Source organism: Phoxinus phoxinus (genome assembly GCF_949152265.1).
Source record: "Phoxinus phoxinus genome assembly, chromosome: 3".
NCBI classification, from domain to species: domain Eukaryota; kingdom Metazoa; phylum Chordata; class Actinopteri; order Cypriniformes; family Leuciscidae; genus Phoxinus; species Phoxinus phoxinus.
In genome coordinates this window covers 31,994,849-32,011,790 of record NC_136878.1, presented here as the reverse complement: position 1 = coordinate 32,011,790, position 16,942 = coordinate 31,994,849, and the positions used below count along the sequence as shown (strand labels likewise).

Genomic DNA, 16,942 nt, shown 5'->3' with positions numbered 1-16,942 from the left:
CCCTTAGTGACTGTCGCTATGTCCGACAAGCTGCGCAGCTCTCACGCCACACCATGTTCTCACGCAGTGAAAAATACATCGCGGAGCAGAGAGGACACTGACACCGCGCTGACAGACAGGACAGACCAGGGTTTTTTTCTGTTACTTTTGATATTAAACATTAAACAAAGTCTCACCTTTCAAATTTAGTCATTTTTAAAATAAATTTAAACAAATACCATTTTGTGGCTCTTTAATGTGTCTGACAGATCGCTGTAAGAGCATCAGTTAAAGCTGCTTGTGAACCGATCATCTCTTCGTTCTAGTTTATTTATAGAATCAAATAAACATGAATGAACATCAGAAGGAATGTTGTTTTAACCGAGGAGAGGCGTTAGTACACTCCGTTTTTCAAGTTCAAATCCTCCCATGTTAATCTACTAATTCGACTGCTTTGTCGGACAAAATGGCGGATGGTGAAGTATGATTGGTCAGATCACCTGTCAATCAAGCTCCCTGCGAAGGGTCAATTGCAGTCTAAAAAAAAATACAACATTTTTTAAATAATTAAAAAAATAATAATTATTATTATTCCATCATGAACATCATGTGTTGTACATTTGAGAATAGTGATGTGATAATACTGTAATACTTATCAAAATCAGTATGCAATATTTATATATGTTTTAATATTTCTTTCAAGAATATTTTCTGCAGTGTATATTAAATTTGTCCTTTTTTATTTTGAAATTCACTACCATTTTATGTGTTATGCTCATCAAGGCTGCATTCAGTTGATCAAAAATACAGTACTATAATTGAAATATTATTACAATTTTAAAAAATTGTCTTATAAATATCTCGTTATGCTATATTATCACCAAATATGGGATTCAATCTTTTTGTCAACTTTCAATTAGGACAGGTTTTGTATTTATTTTTTAAACTGACTGATTGTAGGCCTCGTTGGTCTGAGCTTATATTGGTCAAAAATTTCCATCCATTGAAAATGAATGGGGGAGATCGAAATTTAGAGAAACATTTAGTGTTCAGGAGCATGTTCATCATGTTCATGTTAACATATCTGCATGTGTACTCGCAAAGATAAAAGCCTCGGACCTGTGCATGCTTGGATACATGCGCGCGCACACACATCCATGTACACAAACAAACTATTTTGAGAATTACAGGCTTTCTTTTTCAGAGAGAGGAAATTTATCCTCAGATAAATGTGGATGATCTACGATCAATCAGTTTCAAAAATATGTTTATTTTTGGGATGCTTAACAATGCCTCATCTTTCCTCCAGATTGGGAAGGGTGTCCTTCTCGCAGGTCTTAAACCTAACGAATTACATCAAAAAAGAGACAGAGACGGCTCCTGTGATTGAAGCTCTCTTCCAGCTTGATCAGATTTACAGGTTGCTGGACAAAAGATCAGAATTGAACTTGGCGTCTAGAATGGCGGTAGGAAACAACGCTCATCTACAACATCTTATGTAGCTGTTGTATTCAAATGTCTCTCTTTATTTTATCTTAGGACAATGTATTTAGTTCTAAAAGTTGTTGACTTCCATCTTTGCAGCAGTACATCGACGACCATTTTGGAAGTTTGATGGAGAGTCAGTCATGGGAACCGGAAACTTCTGTGTCGAAGATGACGCTTCGGTCTGCCCTGCTGGAGATGGCATGTTCCCTCAACAGACCCAACTGCACAACACAGGCCAAACATCTGTTTGATCAGTGGATCCTTTCCAACATGACTTCTCCGTAAGTTTGAGTAGTGATTGACCCGCTACCCTGGACTGAATTATTTGAATTGCTCTTCGTTAACTGATAACTAGTCTTGTGATTTAAAAAAAAAAAGTCATTATTATTATTATTCTGCAAAGAGATGGAGAGACATTTTCTAAAGCCCTTGACTCTTGTGCTCCTAACTGCAGTTTTTTCTCTTCTTGTTATATGCCGACCGTGTTGTATTAGGATTCCCAGTGATCTCATGAGAACTGTCTTCAAAGTTGCTGCCCAAACAGATGACGGATGGAATGTGCTTCTAAACACATATACACAGTCCATCTATGACACAGAGAAGCACAAGACACTGGAAGCTTTGGCCAGCACTCAGGATGTACGGAAAATCATTTGGTAAGGCTGGACAACTTGTTCTGTTGGGAGGGAAAATCGTTCGAGCTGTCAGCACATGCAATGCTGAATTTCAATTGGTTTTACATTTTAGGATTCTGAAGAATAGTCTTGATGGAAGTGAGATTCAAACTCAAGACTTTCCTTTGGTGATCCACACGATCTCCAGGAACTTTGCTGGCTACCTCTACGCTTGGGATTTTGTGAAGGAGAACTGGGAAAAAATCACTCAAAAGTGAGTGGTGAACTTTTCATACTTAAAGAATCAAAGAACCCCTGGAGGAGGAGGGTTACTTAAATATTTGTTTTTAGCAACATTTTGAATCCGCACACATTTAATGTAAAAATTACACCTTTTAGTCTTTACATGCATGTCCATACACTGATTGTGCATAGTAAAGGTAATGAAAACACCTTAAACAGTGTTCGTTCAGAGTATGTTTACACGCCAACGATGTTCTAAAAACGGAAACGTTTTTTCCTTTGCGTTCTGTTGCGTACAGATGCCAATGTTTTCAAACCGATCCCCATTCACACGGATCTGTCAAATAAACTAAACTAAAGTTGCTGTATTATTCATGCCAGGCCAGTAGTTGGCAATGTCACTTTGTAAAGAAACACTATGCGCATATAGACTGAACACGTAATACGCATGCACATGGCGTCATCGTTTTCACAAATGCACATTTTTGTTTACATGGGGACGATAACAGTACCGTTTTCAAAAGCTCGTGTTTTCAGGCCCCCAAAATGTAGTGTAAATGAACATCCAAAACGCATAAAAAGTTTTCCATTTTTAGCTGAAAATGGTGTTGTGTAAACGGCCCCTTAGTGTAGAAAGATCATAAATGTTTTAAGGCCTAATATAGAAACCAAGATTTTTATAATCTGGTGTTTTTTTATAAAAAGGTGGTTTTGCACGTACACAATCAATGTGTAATTTAATGTTTTCCCTTTTCCATTTTCTTTATGTAAGGTTTCCTCTCGGATCCTTTCCCATTCAGAGCATCATCATGTCCGCAACCAGTCAATTTTCCACAAAAACTCATCTCATGGAGGTCTGTTCATCCAAAAAAAAAAAAAAAAAGATGATCATATATTTGTTTAAATGAAAAGGTCATGTATTTGTACTGAATTATTTTTCACCTTTCTCATCCAGGCCCAAAACTTCTTCAGTTCTCTTGGGGCGAAAGGTTCTCAGATGAGGATCGTGCAGGAGGCCACTGAGACCATAAAGCAGAACATGCGATGGATGGAGGATAACTTGAAAACGCTCCAGCACTGTTTGTAGTGTGAGGAGGAGACGGCTCCTCTCTTGTGCCTCTCACTCCCTCAGGTGATGTCACGGGGCACATGCAGGTGTGAGTGATATAACCGATATTACAGCCAGAGCCATAAATGTACAAACGTTAGGTCAAACTGAAGACAGAAGGGCAGATTTACTTGGATGTAAAGGGCCGTTTAAAAACATCTATTTTCAGGGCGTCTTATAGGGAATTTTCCAGTGAACTGTGACCTAGCCAGAAGCTTACTAGATATCTTTCTGAAAACATTTAGCCTTTAATACTTTAATACTAGCTATGTAAATAAACAGGTTTGGATATTAAGTGTAAAGCAGATGTATTTTCTTTCTTCCTTTAAGTTCTGAGTGAAATGAAAGCGTAAAGTCAGCAGCATATGATTTCCTGTGTCATAACTTTAGGGTTGCTGCTTGGAAAAGGTTGGCGTGTTTTCTTTTTGTGGTTCATTTGGAGGGCCCCAACTCGGTATATGTATGGCTCTGGCCTCAAGCACTATTTGCACTATTCAAAATTTCACCTTGCTCAGGGCAAATCTGGTTGTTGTTTAAATATCATGCATTTAATCCCTTTTACTTAATGTCGGTGGCTACAGACCAAAACCTCCCATCAGTATCTCTTAAATATGCCCTTTTCACGCAATGCCAAAAATAATAGTTGCCTAGTGAAATACTGAAATCATGCGACAAGAGATGTCACAACAAGCCCCTTTCTTCTTAGTATAAAAGTTTTATTTATGTATGCGCCGGTGATGGTTTTTAATAATTTGCATAGTCTGCAATGCTTGTAATCCAGCACTGTGTAAATGTCATTGCCTGACAATTGTTCCAACTTTCATCCTTTGCACAAGATGTATTTTAAAGTTTAATTTTAGAGTTGAGTGTGTATATTATCTATTGTTTGTGCAGGCTTGCCTAATAGGTAAAAGAGAGTTTGTTTGTCATTGGAAAGTTTAAGTTAGCATTTCTAAAAGATAAGTGTGGATTTTATTTTGGGTTTTGCCATGTATGTTCTGATGAAGCTGAAATATTTTAGTTTTGTTGTAAAATATAGAAGAGGCAAAGAAAATGTAAACTCATACTCGTTTTACCCATATGATTTGACTCGGATATATATATTTGTTAGCCAGTTTGGAGAAGTCTTTGTGTATATAGCTTTAGTTAAGGGTCATTCGCTTTTGTCAAATTGCTTCAAGACAAAAAAGGCCTCTAAAGTCACGTCACTGATGGAGAGTTGTTCGATTTTTCACTCCTTGCTGATCTTCACTGGTTGCTACTGATTTTTTTTTTACTCTTCAAGGATTTAAGTTTTTTTCTTCGCATATTTTCCTCACCGATTTTCTAGCTATTTAGGAATTGTTTTTGCAGAATGTTTCAAATGCGTTTAGTTTGTCAAAAAATATGGAGTCAAAACAATATCACATTCTCACATAAATGCATGTGTCGAGATGCACATTTATGCAAATTCATTTATTACATTTTGTAAACTCATAATACAACCACAAATACACACACAATTTAGCTTTATTTTAATGAACAAGATCTACTGGGATATTATCATGAGATGATATTGTGTGCATGAATATTTGTGCATTTTTATGCATGCATTTCTAATATCGTTTTAGCTCCATACAGATTTTTAGTTCTTTCCCTGTGTGAGTGTGAAAATCTGCTCACTGTGACTAAAGCTCACAATAATACACTTTCAGGTTTTTGTTTATAGCTCAGTGCTTTGACCTCATAAAATGTTGAATATGACTGGTACATTGTAATACAGCTGGTACATTGTTGTTATTTCATTTGTAGTAGTAATTTTGCCCTTGATCAGCAGCTTTATTCATATATTTGTGATAAAAGTGAGTGATAGTCTTTAAAGGAAGGACAACGGCAGCATTGTTACACTGTAATGGGCACTTCTAATGTTAGTTTGGAGGGTACAGTTATCGATGAATGTATTCATGTTTGTTATTATGGATTGATTTAAACACAAACATTATGATTGTCATTCCCATGTATCTGAATTCATCTGGATTTATAATATGGTCAATTAAACACAAATACAGTGTTGAATCAGTTTTCTGAAATTATTTTGATTTAGGATAATAATTTAGGATTCATATAAACCTGTTGATTTCTGTGATGTCCCTCATGAGGTGTTTTGTGTTATTGGCTGCCATTCACAAAATAAGTATCCATGTAATATTTTTTTCCACTGTGTCCGTGTGTTTGCTGCTTAATTGAAATGCTATTTTTACAAGATTCCAGATGTTAAACTTGACATAGTTTAAAGGAGAAATATGCTTGCTTGTGAAACATTTGCTGTGTTAAATGACTTGAAAACATTCTAATGCCTGAAGAAAAAATATATTTATTTGCTTGACCAGGTTGCAGGGGAAATTGTCTTATTTTATGTTGTTAAACAGCTTTTCACTGGGTTTGGATTTTATGTTTTTTAAGATGTTGCTTAATGAAAAACCACTGACCCATCTTTATAAAAGACAAAAAAATAAAAATGTGTGCACAAGTTTTCTGTCTAGATATTCAGTAGATGGCACTATTCTCTCTCTGGTTCTCTTGTTCTTTTTTCCAAACATTTATGTGCAAGAAGAACACACAATGTGAAATCAATAAGGACTGTTAATAGAAACAATAAATATAAATGCTTACTGTATGCTTCATATAATGTTTATTTGTGTTTATAAACATTTATATTATAGTGATATGATTTTTGTTGGAGCTTATGTTTGTTAAATTAAGTAACAACTGGGTGAATCCGAGAGCTTTCAGAATTCCAGGTTTTATTTTGGTGTTTGCAGGAAGAGTTTTTGCTAGTGTTAGTTTAAGACTCACAGTAGAGCACAATAGCTTATTGTGAAGCATAAATAAAGTTGGTCAGATGAGTATCTTAAAATGTTTGGAATGACATAATTTAGTGTTTCACCTATAATTTACAGGAAATAAATAATAATTTGAGGTCACGAGAAACAATTTATCACGAGAGGCAGTGTTGTCATGCTTGCTTAGTTATGTCACCTTTGGGTTTGCTTTTAATAAAGTTGCTTATAAATATGCAATTTTGAAGGCCTTGTTTCCAGAATACAATAGTGTATTGAGGCTTATTTTGGTTATAGGCTAATGGCTTCACTATTTCACTTTTTGTTATATGCTGGCCAACTGCAACTTCATTGATGAGCCAGACTGGAGATGAAGATGCCCTGAAGATGACACTCCATTTGTGGTTTTGGTGATTTAAACATCCACTAGCAAACCACAAGTGACTTAGTTCTCTTCTGGCCTCAACTGACCTTTAACAATAATACAATGTATAATATATAGCCCTCTGTCAGTAGGGAATACCAACATGGCTGCTCAAACACTTCCGGTGGCTTAACCGTCTGCTGGCAGTAAACAATATTGGGCAACGCTTTAGATTACAGCCCAGAAATGCTGCATAATTAAGACAAATTCACAGCGCAACTTTCAGTAATTATAGTGTACTTATGTAAGTATAAGGGAACAGAATATAACGTTGTGGGAATAAAGGGGTAACAACCAGGATAATTAAGAAATTATTTATACTGTACTTTAGAACCTATACTTATTCTACTATTATAATACAGCAATCTTACATTTGGGAGCAATTAAGCAAGCACAAACACAACATTTTTGTAATAAAAGTGTACCAATACATACTGTATGCTTTTTCAAAATTACATATCTGTGCATTTATACAGTAATCATTTTTTTAACAAAGGTGCAGTGAAAACTAAAACTATTGCAACTTTTGCTTACATACTGGGGGAAATATACTATTGTTCCATGTTACAGGGTAAGTGTGACATTGTGAGCTGTAAATTAAAGTGATGCTTGTTGTTACCCTCTTGTTCCATAGTTACAGGGAATGAAAATACATTACATACACACAATTTAATATCACTGATTTGTTTATTTATAATTGCCAGCAAGGAAGCAAGCAGTTGAAAAGAAATAAAGAGGTATCATGTATCATGAGTATCATCAGCATAACAGTGAAAACGTACTCGGTTACTAACGTAACCTCCTTTCTCTCTAGGAGAGGGAACAAGTACTGCGTCGAAAGACGCTACGGGAAAGATATTTCTTTTTCGAGATTGAAGCCTAAAAATTAATCCTTAATTTTGTAATAATATGTAAAACGCTTTTCTGTAGCATACAACCTTAGGCGGTACAAATCACGCGCCCATTGGCTGCTCCGCCAGAAAAGCACAGCCTATGCGAGGCCAGTGACGCTGACCAATGAGGACGCTTCGCGCCCTCTGCGTCACCTCCCGCCGAAACGGGCGTGGTCTAGGCCTATAAATACGAGCATAGCTGTCTCCCACTCTGATTTTCGTCACTGAAGCGACGCAGCGTGGGCACGCACGGCCTGAGACGCAGTACTCGTTCCCTCTCCTAGAGAGAACCGAGGTTACGTTAGTAACCGAGTACGTTCTCTTACGTAGAGTTCTCTCCTACTGCGTCGAAAGACGCTACGGGAACCTCTGTAACACGCCGTGCGTGCTCTTGGACCGACACAGACACCCAAGGGCGCGCGCGCCCTGGCATACAAGCGCCTACACCAAGAATGTATAGGGAGAGCGGCTAGAATTAGCATCATCCCTTTATAATAGTGCCCCTAAGGGCAAAATAACATATATATTTTAAATATTAAATATATATGAGGGGTCATAGCATGCTCATGGGACACACTGTCAGTGAGTGATGCTTAAAACATTGGAGTGACCTGGGCCGCAGCGCAGGGCAGGAACACCATACATAGTCATCTAGACCGAGAGCAGTTTAGCCTGCAACGCAGGAACCTCTAGGTTATAGAACCTTATAAATGTAGACGGGGAGGCCCAGCCTGCCGCCATACAGATATCTTGTAACGAGATCCCACTGTACCAAGCCCACGAAGAGGCCATGCCTCTCGTAGAATGTGCTCTGATGCCCAGAGGGCATTCCAAACCTCTAGATGCGTAGGCTAGCGCAATGGCGTCCACTACCCATCGAGACAGACTCTGTTTCGTCGCAGCTCGCCCTTTAGAGCGCCCGCCGAACGAAACAAAGAGCTGCTCCGTCTGTCGAAAAACAGCGGAGCGGGACACATAAGCTCTTAATGCCCTGACCGGGCAAAGGGAGCTGTTTCCGTCCTCAGAGGCCGGCAGAGCCGACAGGGAGATGACCTGAGCCCTGAACGGTGTGTTGAGGGACTTAGGTACGTACCCATGCTTCGGTTTCAACACGACTACAGAGTCGTTAGGCCCGAATTCCATGCAAGAGGCTCTGACTGAGAGCGATTGCAAATCCCCCACACGCTTCACTGAAGCGAGAGCCAAAAGAAACACGGTCTTGAAAGACAGGTGCTTCATGTCAACTGAGTGAATAGGCTCGAAAGGGGCCCCTTTCATAGCGTTTTACACCGTAGAAAGGTCCCAAATGGGGACTGAAGGAGGCCTTGGAGGATTTAACCTCCTGGCTCCTCTAAGGAAACGGACCACCAGTTCGTTTCTGCCCAGTGAACGGCCAAGCGTTGGATTAACGAACGCTGATATGGCTGCCACATAGACTTTGAGCGTGGATGGGGTCCTACCCTTATCCAATAGCTCCTGCAGGAAGGAGAGAATCTCTGTTTCCCCGCACTGAAGGGGTGACAGACCTCGGTCTGAACACCAGCCAGAAAACACCGACCATTTGGAAGCGTCTGGTAGACGGGGCCCTAGCCTGCTCGATCGTGTCTAATACTCCCTTTGGGAGGTTAGTGGGTACCCGTTTATGGCCCACACATGTAGGGACCATAGATCCGGGCGAGGATGCAAAATCGAGCCCTTGGCCTGCGAGAGGAGGTCCCTCCTCACTGGGATCGGCCATGGAGCAGTACCCTTCAGTCGCATCAAAACTGGGAACCAGGGTTGATTCGTCCAGTATGGTGCGACAAGAAGCACTGAGCATCCGCTTTTCCTGATTCGCTCCAGCACTTGAGGCAGGAGTGAGACAGGAGGAAAAGCATAGAGCGGACGGCGGGGCTAGACACTGGCCAGCGCGTTCGTGCTCTTCGAAAAGAATTCCGGGCAGTGAGCGTTTTCCTGGTTTGCAAACAGGTCTATTTCCGCTCTGCCGAACGTTTTCCACAACAGACGCACTGTCTGTGTGTGTAGAGACCACTCTCCTGTCGGAACGTTGTTCCGTGAGAGTCTGTCTGGGCCTACGTTCAGGTGACCTGGCACATGCATTGCTCTCAGCGAGCGCAGGTTGTGCTGGGCCCATACCAGGTTTCGGGATCTCACGCCACCCTGGCGGTTTATATAGGCTACTACCGACATGTTGTCCGAACGGACCAGGACGTGGTGCCCTTTTATCCGAGAACGAAAGCGCCTCAGCGCAAAGTCCACCGCCATCATTTCCAGGCAGTTTATGTGCGGTAGTTCGACTCGTTCTGCCCACTGGCCAAAGAACGGTCTGCCCTCGAGCAGCGCTCCCCAGCCTGAGGTGGACGCGTCCGTGGACACCACCTTCAGGCTCGAGGAAGTCCCCAGGCTTACACCTGACCGGTACCAGTCTGACGCTCTCCATGGTGTCAGGCCTGAAATACATTCCTGATTGACCTTGAGGTGATAACGACCGTGAACCCATGCTCGGCGCGGTACGCGCGCTTTCAGCCAGAACTGCAGTGGGCGCATGCCCAGCAGGCCCAACTGTAGTACCGCCGAGGCTGAGGCCATGAGGCCTAGCGTTTTTTGAAATCTCCTGAGCGGCACTATATGACCGCTGCGGAAGGATTTCGCCACTTGCAGGATGTTTCGCCTGCGCTGTGATGACAGCCGTGCTGTCATAGACAGTGAGTTCAGATCCAGTCCTAAAAAGGAGACCCTTTGACTGGGAAACAGTGAACTTTTCTCCCAATTGACTCTCAGACCTAAACACTCGAGGTGATTGAGTATTAGGGTCTTGTGGCGAGTGAGTTCTGAAGGCGATTGAGCCAGAATCAGCCAATCGTCCAAATAATTCAGAATTCGAAAGCCCCGGAGTCTCAGGGGTGCCAGCGCCGCGTCCATGCACACTGTAAATGTACGAGGTGCTAGAGACAGGCCGAATTGCAGGACTGTGTACTGATATGCCCGGCCCTCAAAGGCGAATCTCAAAAATCGCCTGTGACGTGACGCAATTTGTATGTGGAAATACGCGTCTTTCAGATCTATTGCCATAAACCAGTCTCCTCGGCGAATCTGCGCGAGGATTTTTCTGGTCGTGAGCATTCTGAACTTTCGCTTTGTTAGCGCTTTGTTCAGATGCCTCAGATCTAAAATGGGTCTAAGACCCCCGTCTTTCTTCGGTACCAGGAAATATCTGCTGTACAGACCCCCTTCGCTCTGAGCTTGAGATAAAGGCTCTATGGCCCCTTTGCTCAATAGCTTCGCTATTTCGGCTCGAAGTAGATGTGCTACTTCTGTTTTCACCGTTGTTTCGACTCTCTCCGTGTAACGGGGAGGGCGTCGATAAAACTGTAGCGAATAGCCTCTTTTTATAGTCTCTAGCACCCATTCTGAGACCCCGGGAAGTCTTTCCCATGCATCTGCACGCGTGACTAGGGGTTGAATGTAATCTGGGCCCTGGTCGCGAAATGGCGGCGACACGAGAGCAACCGTGTGCTGTAACATGGACGCATGTTTAACACAGTGTGCATCCCGCGCGCGCTCGACTCTGAGTTGAGAGAGAGCGCACGGGGCGAGGCCCGTAGGGCTCGTTATATTTGTGGCGTCTGAGGCGGGGGGCATGTTTAACACAGTGTGCATCCCGCGCGCGCTCGACTCTGAGTTGAGAGAGAGCGCACGGGGCGAGGCCCGTAGGGCTCGTTATATTTGTGAATAAATGTGGGCGCGTGGAAGCGGGCACATTTATAACACCGGGAATACTGTGTTTGTGAACTGACTGACCGTTCGTTGGTTTCGTTTTTACAGAAACCGCGCAACGTGCAGTGTGTAGTGGTTGTGGGCACTGGACAGTGGGCACGCTCACTACATGTAAAGCACAATCGACATGAGTCGATTTTATGTGTGCAAACCCTGTGTTGTACGGGGCTGTGCTTGTGTGAATGAATGGGCACTGGGTGGGCATTGCAGTTACACACATTACACCATCGGCCGTGGCCGGAACACCAGAAATTAAACTCTTTTTTATATTTATCTGGGTCTGTTTATCTTTATCTGTGAAAACGGCGTTTGTGTGCAGGCAAACGGGCTTTACGGCCGGTTTGTTGGCTGCTGAATACACTGGTACAAACACGGAACTTAGGGCTGTACAAGCGGGAATCTTTGGTGGAAGTCCGGCCGCAGCGGGACCCGAACACCGTCTTTTTCCTAGCAGGGCTAGGATGGCGCCGAGGCCTCGGGCTTGAGTGAGATCTTAGGCCGAGGACCACACGGCGGCGGGCGGCGTCCGGCGGAGCGAGACCGTGGTCTCTCTCGGGCCTGTTGCTGCTGGGCCGGCACGGCGCGCTGCTGAGTTCGGACAGACGGCTGTTTAGGGCGGCCTGTTGCGGAACTGGAGCGCTTCGGCAGGAAATGTTTCATGGCCTGCGATGTCTTCTGTACCTCAGCGAATCGGTCCGCGAAGTCTTTGACGGACGATCCGAAGAGGCCAGTCGCTGAAACGGGAGCGTCGAGGAACGCAGAGCGCTCTGACTCCGCCATTTCAGAGAGCGTCAACCACAAATGTCTCTCGGAAACAGTTGCTGTGGCCATAATCCTACCGATGGCGTGTGCGGCGGACTATGTAGCACGAAGAGCGAGGTCTGTGGCGCTACGTAAGTCAGGTACGTTGATCGCGCCCGGGCCTTCCTCGTCTAGCTTGCGGAGGAGGTTGGCCTGGTGGATCTGAAGCACCGCCATGGTGTGCAGCGCCGATGCAGCTTGTCCGGCGGCGGAATACACACGGCCATTCAAAGCTGACGACGTGCGGCAAGCTTTGGATGGTAGAACTCCCTTAGCCCGCCGTCCAACAGAGGGTGGGCAAAGATGGGTCGCTACGGCCTCCTCGACCGGAGGGAGAGCATGGTAGCCTCTGTCTCGAGCACCGTCCACAACGGAGAATGCTGGCGAGGCAGAGGTACGTACCCTGGCTGAAAAAGGCGCCTTCCATGATTTCGCCACCTCTTCATGAAGCTCAGGAAGAAACGGGGCGTGCCTGGAGGGGGGCGAAGCGCGGTCTCCAGAGAGGAAGCAGCCATCCAGCCGGTTGAAAGCAGGCTCTTCGGGCGTCGACCAATCGAGGCCGAGGCTCGACACGGCCTGTGAGAGCAGACGCATCAGCTCTGCCTCGATGCTTTTCTTCCCTCCTCGGCGTTCCGGAACAGCGGGGGAGGGGAGGTCCACGGAGCTCGCCCATCCCTCACTTCCCGAAGCGAGAAGCGAACAGCAGTCGTCATCCCCCTCAGATACGGCTTGCTGGTCATCGTCCATGACGGACAAGGCGGCGGGCTGCGGCCGTTGTCCGTCGGAGAGCGACTCCAACGACGCGGTGAGAGGAGCTAGCGGCGGCGGTGGCGGCGGCGAGCTCCTCGTGGAGGGAGGTTCCGGGACCCGCTGAGCGCGGCACTTTTTACGGCACGGCGCTACAGGGGGTGGAAGAGCAGCTTCCGTGAATGATGCAAGGCGAGTCCGCAGAGTCGCGATGGGCATCATGTCACAGTGATGGCAGCCGCCATCACAGAGAGCGATAGCTGCATGTTCCTCGCCCAAGCAGGAAACACACAGCACGTGGTGGTCCCCGTCGATGAGCGCGGCTCGGCAAGAGCCGCAGGAATCACGAGGCATCTTTAGAAAGACACTCGTTGCTCTTTCTGTGAGAAAAAATGTGTGACGCGGTGGCGAACACACACACAAAACACACACAAAGAATGAAAGGATATTCTACGTCGGAGAAGCGCAGCAGGGAACGGCGGCTGAAGGCGGCGAACACCAGCGGCTTCAGGTAAGGGCTCGTCCTACTGAGGTGCTTGTTTCAGACGGCTGTGGCGGCTCAAATCCAGTCCTACGATGCGTGTAGCTTCGTGAAGAATAGAAAATCAGAGTGGGAGTCTGATTCCTGTCAATGATTCCTGTCTCCCACTCTGATTTTCTATTCTTCACGAAGCTACACGCATCGTAGGACTGGATTTGAGCCGCCACAGCCGTCTGAAACAAGCACCTCAGTAGGACGAGCTCGTATTTATAGGCCTAGACCACGCCCGTTTCGGCGGGAGGTGACGCAGAGGGCGCGAAGCGTCCTCATTGGTCAGCGTCACTGGCCTCGCATAGGCTGTGCTTTTCTGGCGGAGCAGCCAATGGGCGCGTGATTTGCTCCGCCTAAGGTTGTATGCTACAGAAAAGCGTTTTACATATTATTACAAAATTAAGGATTCATTTTTAGGCTTCAATCTCGAAAAGAAATATCTTTCCCGTAGCGTCTTTCGACGCAGTAGGAGAGAACTCTACGTAAGAGAACTAATGCCATGCAACCAGTAGCTTCCTATAGCTACTGGTTGATGTAAAATACGTCCGACTGTTTGCACTGTATTTTATTATTTTATTTTCCAAACTGTGATTCAGGAAGATTTTATTAATTTTTAGGGCTGTCTGATTGGAAGAGATTTTGAAGGGGAACGGGAGAGCTTCACTCCGACGAGGCGAGTGAAGATTAGCTATACTATGGAGAGTAGAGGTTCGCTGTTTGTTTAAAACAACAAAAGTGAAACGTGCTCTGTGGGGGCCCCACTGGGCAATACTGGTGTAAGACACCACCGCAGCAGAGGACGTCCTTGGATTGTAGGTCCAGTGGCACCTTAAACCTGCTCAACCACTTCCCTCTAAGATAGGGGTGATTATTAATTATCAGGGCTGTCTGATTGGAAGAGATTTTGAAGGGGAACGGGAGAGCTTCACTCCGACGAGGCGAGTGAAGATTATCTATACTACGGAGAGTATAGAGGATCGCTGTTTGTTTAAAACAGCAAAAGTGAAATGTGCTCTATGGGGGACACCACCCCAGCAGAGGACATCCCTGGATTGTAGGTCCAGTGGCACCGCAAACCTGCTCAATCACTTCCATCTCAGATAGGGTTTTAATTATTCTTATTTCTTTTGATTATTTTAATTTATTCTATGTAAAGCACTTTGAATTACCACTGCTTAGCTTTGCATTTACTGAATGAGCACTGTGCCACTGTTCGTCCGACTGTTTGCACTGTATTTTATTTTCTAAACTGTTATTATTCTTATTTCTTTTATTATTTATGTAATTATTTTAATTTCTTCTATGTAAAGCACTTTGAATTACCACTGTGTATGAAATGTGCTATATAAATAAACTTGCCTTGCCTTGCCTATCTCCCAAGGCATGTACAGAATGAAAAGCAACAGTCCTAGTACTGAGCCTTGTGGTACATCCACCTGAACCTGTGGTCAATATGCCACTTCATTTACTGTTACAAAGTCAGATAAGAATGATTTAAACCATGCCAATGCAATTCTACTAATGCCAATGTAATTTCCAAGTCTATTCAAAAGAATGTTGCGGTCGAAAGAATCAAACTCATGACTAAGATCCAATAACACTAATAGAGAGATTGGATAAGAGCAAAATCATTTGTAACTCTAATGAGAGCAGAGTCAGTACTATTATGGTCTAAACCCTAATCATTTATTTCTAAAAAGTAACACAGTTGTGAGGATACTGCCTTTAGTATTTTTGACAGAAAAGGTAGATTTGAGATCGGCCTGTAATTAAATAATTATTTTGGATCAAGTTGTGTTTAAAAGTTTTTGGTACGTATCCAAATGGCAAAGATGAATTGAGAATGTTAAGAAGAGGATCTATAACTCCTGGAAGCATCTCTTTCAGTAGCTTGGTATGTATAGGGTCTAACCAAGTGTGTCGCACAAGTCCTGAAAAGTGAAGCCAAAACGTCACATATATGATGTTGACATAATGAGTTATTCTGTAGTAATCTGTACTAACCTGATTCTGCGGGAGTGTGGGTGGGGTCTTGATACTGCGGTTCCACTTCACGCTCACTACTGCGTAGACTCAGGTCCCAAATCAGCGCTATATTGGGACATTGGCGACTTCACTTTTGAAGGTGCATCGTCCATCTTTTTTTACAGTCTATTGGTCTAACACATGTTGATTTTGTTTATTTAAGTTTAATAGACAATTTTTTAATCTTCTATTGCAAAGAATGAATGTAATTGTATGAAATGTAATGTGCCCGTGAGCGCCATCAGCGTTTCTCACAGGTTCGCTTTTAGAGAGAACGGTGTTATCTTAGCAGTCTAATTTAATAACTAATAGTCGTTGCGATGGAAGTGAATCAATCAAAACTAACTTTAGCTGGAAAATATCTTTATTCAAGAACTGCTATAAAGCCAAAACAATCTCTGTTACCTTAAATTATCTGTTTTATCACTGTAAAGCTGCTTTGAAACAATCTACATTGTTAAAAGCGCTATATAAATGTAGATCACTTGACTTAACTTGACTTCAAAGACTAATATAATTAGTAAAGTAATATAAAGTAATTAAAGTAATATAATTATCAGGTTTTAGCCAGGTTTCTGTCAAACACAGCACATCTAGTTTAAGATCTGTGATCATAAAATGTACAATAAGTGCTTGTGTAGAAAGGTATCTGATATTCAGTAAACTGAGCTTTATCATTTGTTCATCTGCATTATGTCTGTTAAAGGAGAACTCCGGTCAATTTTAACATTGAGCTCAATATTTAGTAAATTTGGAGTGCTGTCAATACAGAGAACAACGACAAAAATCGGTGTTGCCTACACCGTGTTATCCTCTTTTAAAAATTTGCACCCTATTGACTTGAATGGGGCACGTTTTAAACCTGCTTTTATTTCTCTTATCATCCTTGATGTGTCATTACAAGTGCCCAGCCATTTTAGATGATTCCTTCAGAGTGAACACGAGACCCATCTAAAATGGCTGGGCACTTGTAATGACACATCAAGGATGATAAGAGAAATAAAAGCAGGTTTAAAACGTGCCCCATTCAAGTCAATAGGGTGCAAATTTTAAAAAGAGGATAACACGGTGTAGGCAACACCGATTTTTGTCGTTGTTCTCTGTATTGACAGCACTCCAAATTTACTAAAAATTGAGCTCAATGTTAAAATTGACCGGAGTTCTCCTTTAACATCAATAAAAAATGTACCCTAAAATGGGTTTAGGAGGGAACAGACACGGTCTCTGATGATATCTAGGTGAAAGTCTCTATATTTTGGGATTTCTCTGACTTCTGTGACATGAGGTGGCTAGCAGACAGTCAGTTTAGCTTACTAATCTGGGCCCCAGTTAGTCAAATTTCAACTATGTGCCATACTACAGTAGAAGAGCGATACCACCCCAGGAGGGATGAATACTATGTCTTTTCAACAGGTCAGGTTTGCCCTAAAAACTTTTCCAATTCTATAAACCAATTAATGCCACTTAATGTTTTAATATATATTCGCCCTCT

The 16,942-nt window shown here is 43.3% G+C and overlaps 1 protein-coding gene across 1 annotated transcript in view; it reads left to right on the top strand.

Annotated features, from left to right (window-relative positions):
• Positions 1-6,094, top strand: part of LOC306995614 (leucyl-cystinyl aminopeptidase-like) — a 31,319-nt gene extending 25,225 nt beyond the window's left edge. The window contains exons 32-37 of the mRNA XM_079607370.1: positions 1,289-1,445; positions 1,564-1,748; positions 1,962-2,123; positions 2,215-2,355; positions 3,097-3,178; positions 3,280-6,094. Of these exons, the coding sequence (XP_079463496.1) occupies positions 1,289-1,445; positions 1,564-1,748; positions 1,962-2,123; positions 2,215-2,355; positions 3,097-3,178; positions 3,280-3,411 (859 nt within the window). The 3' untranslated portion in view covers positions 3,412-6,094. The remainder of the gene's footprint in view (positions 1-1,288; positions 1,446-1,563; positions 1,749-1,961; positions 2,124-2,214; positions 2,356-3,096; positions 3,179-3,279) is intronic.
• The last annotated feature ends 10,848 nt before the right edge of the window (positions 6,095-16,942 follow it).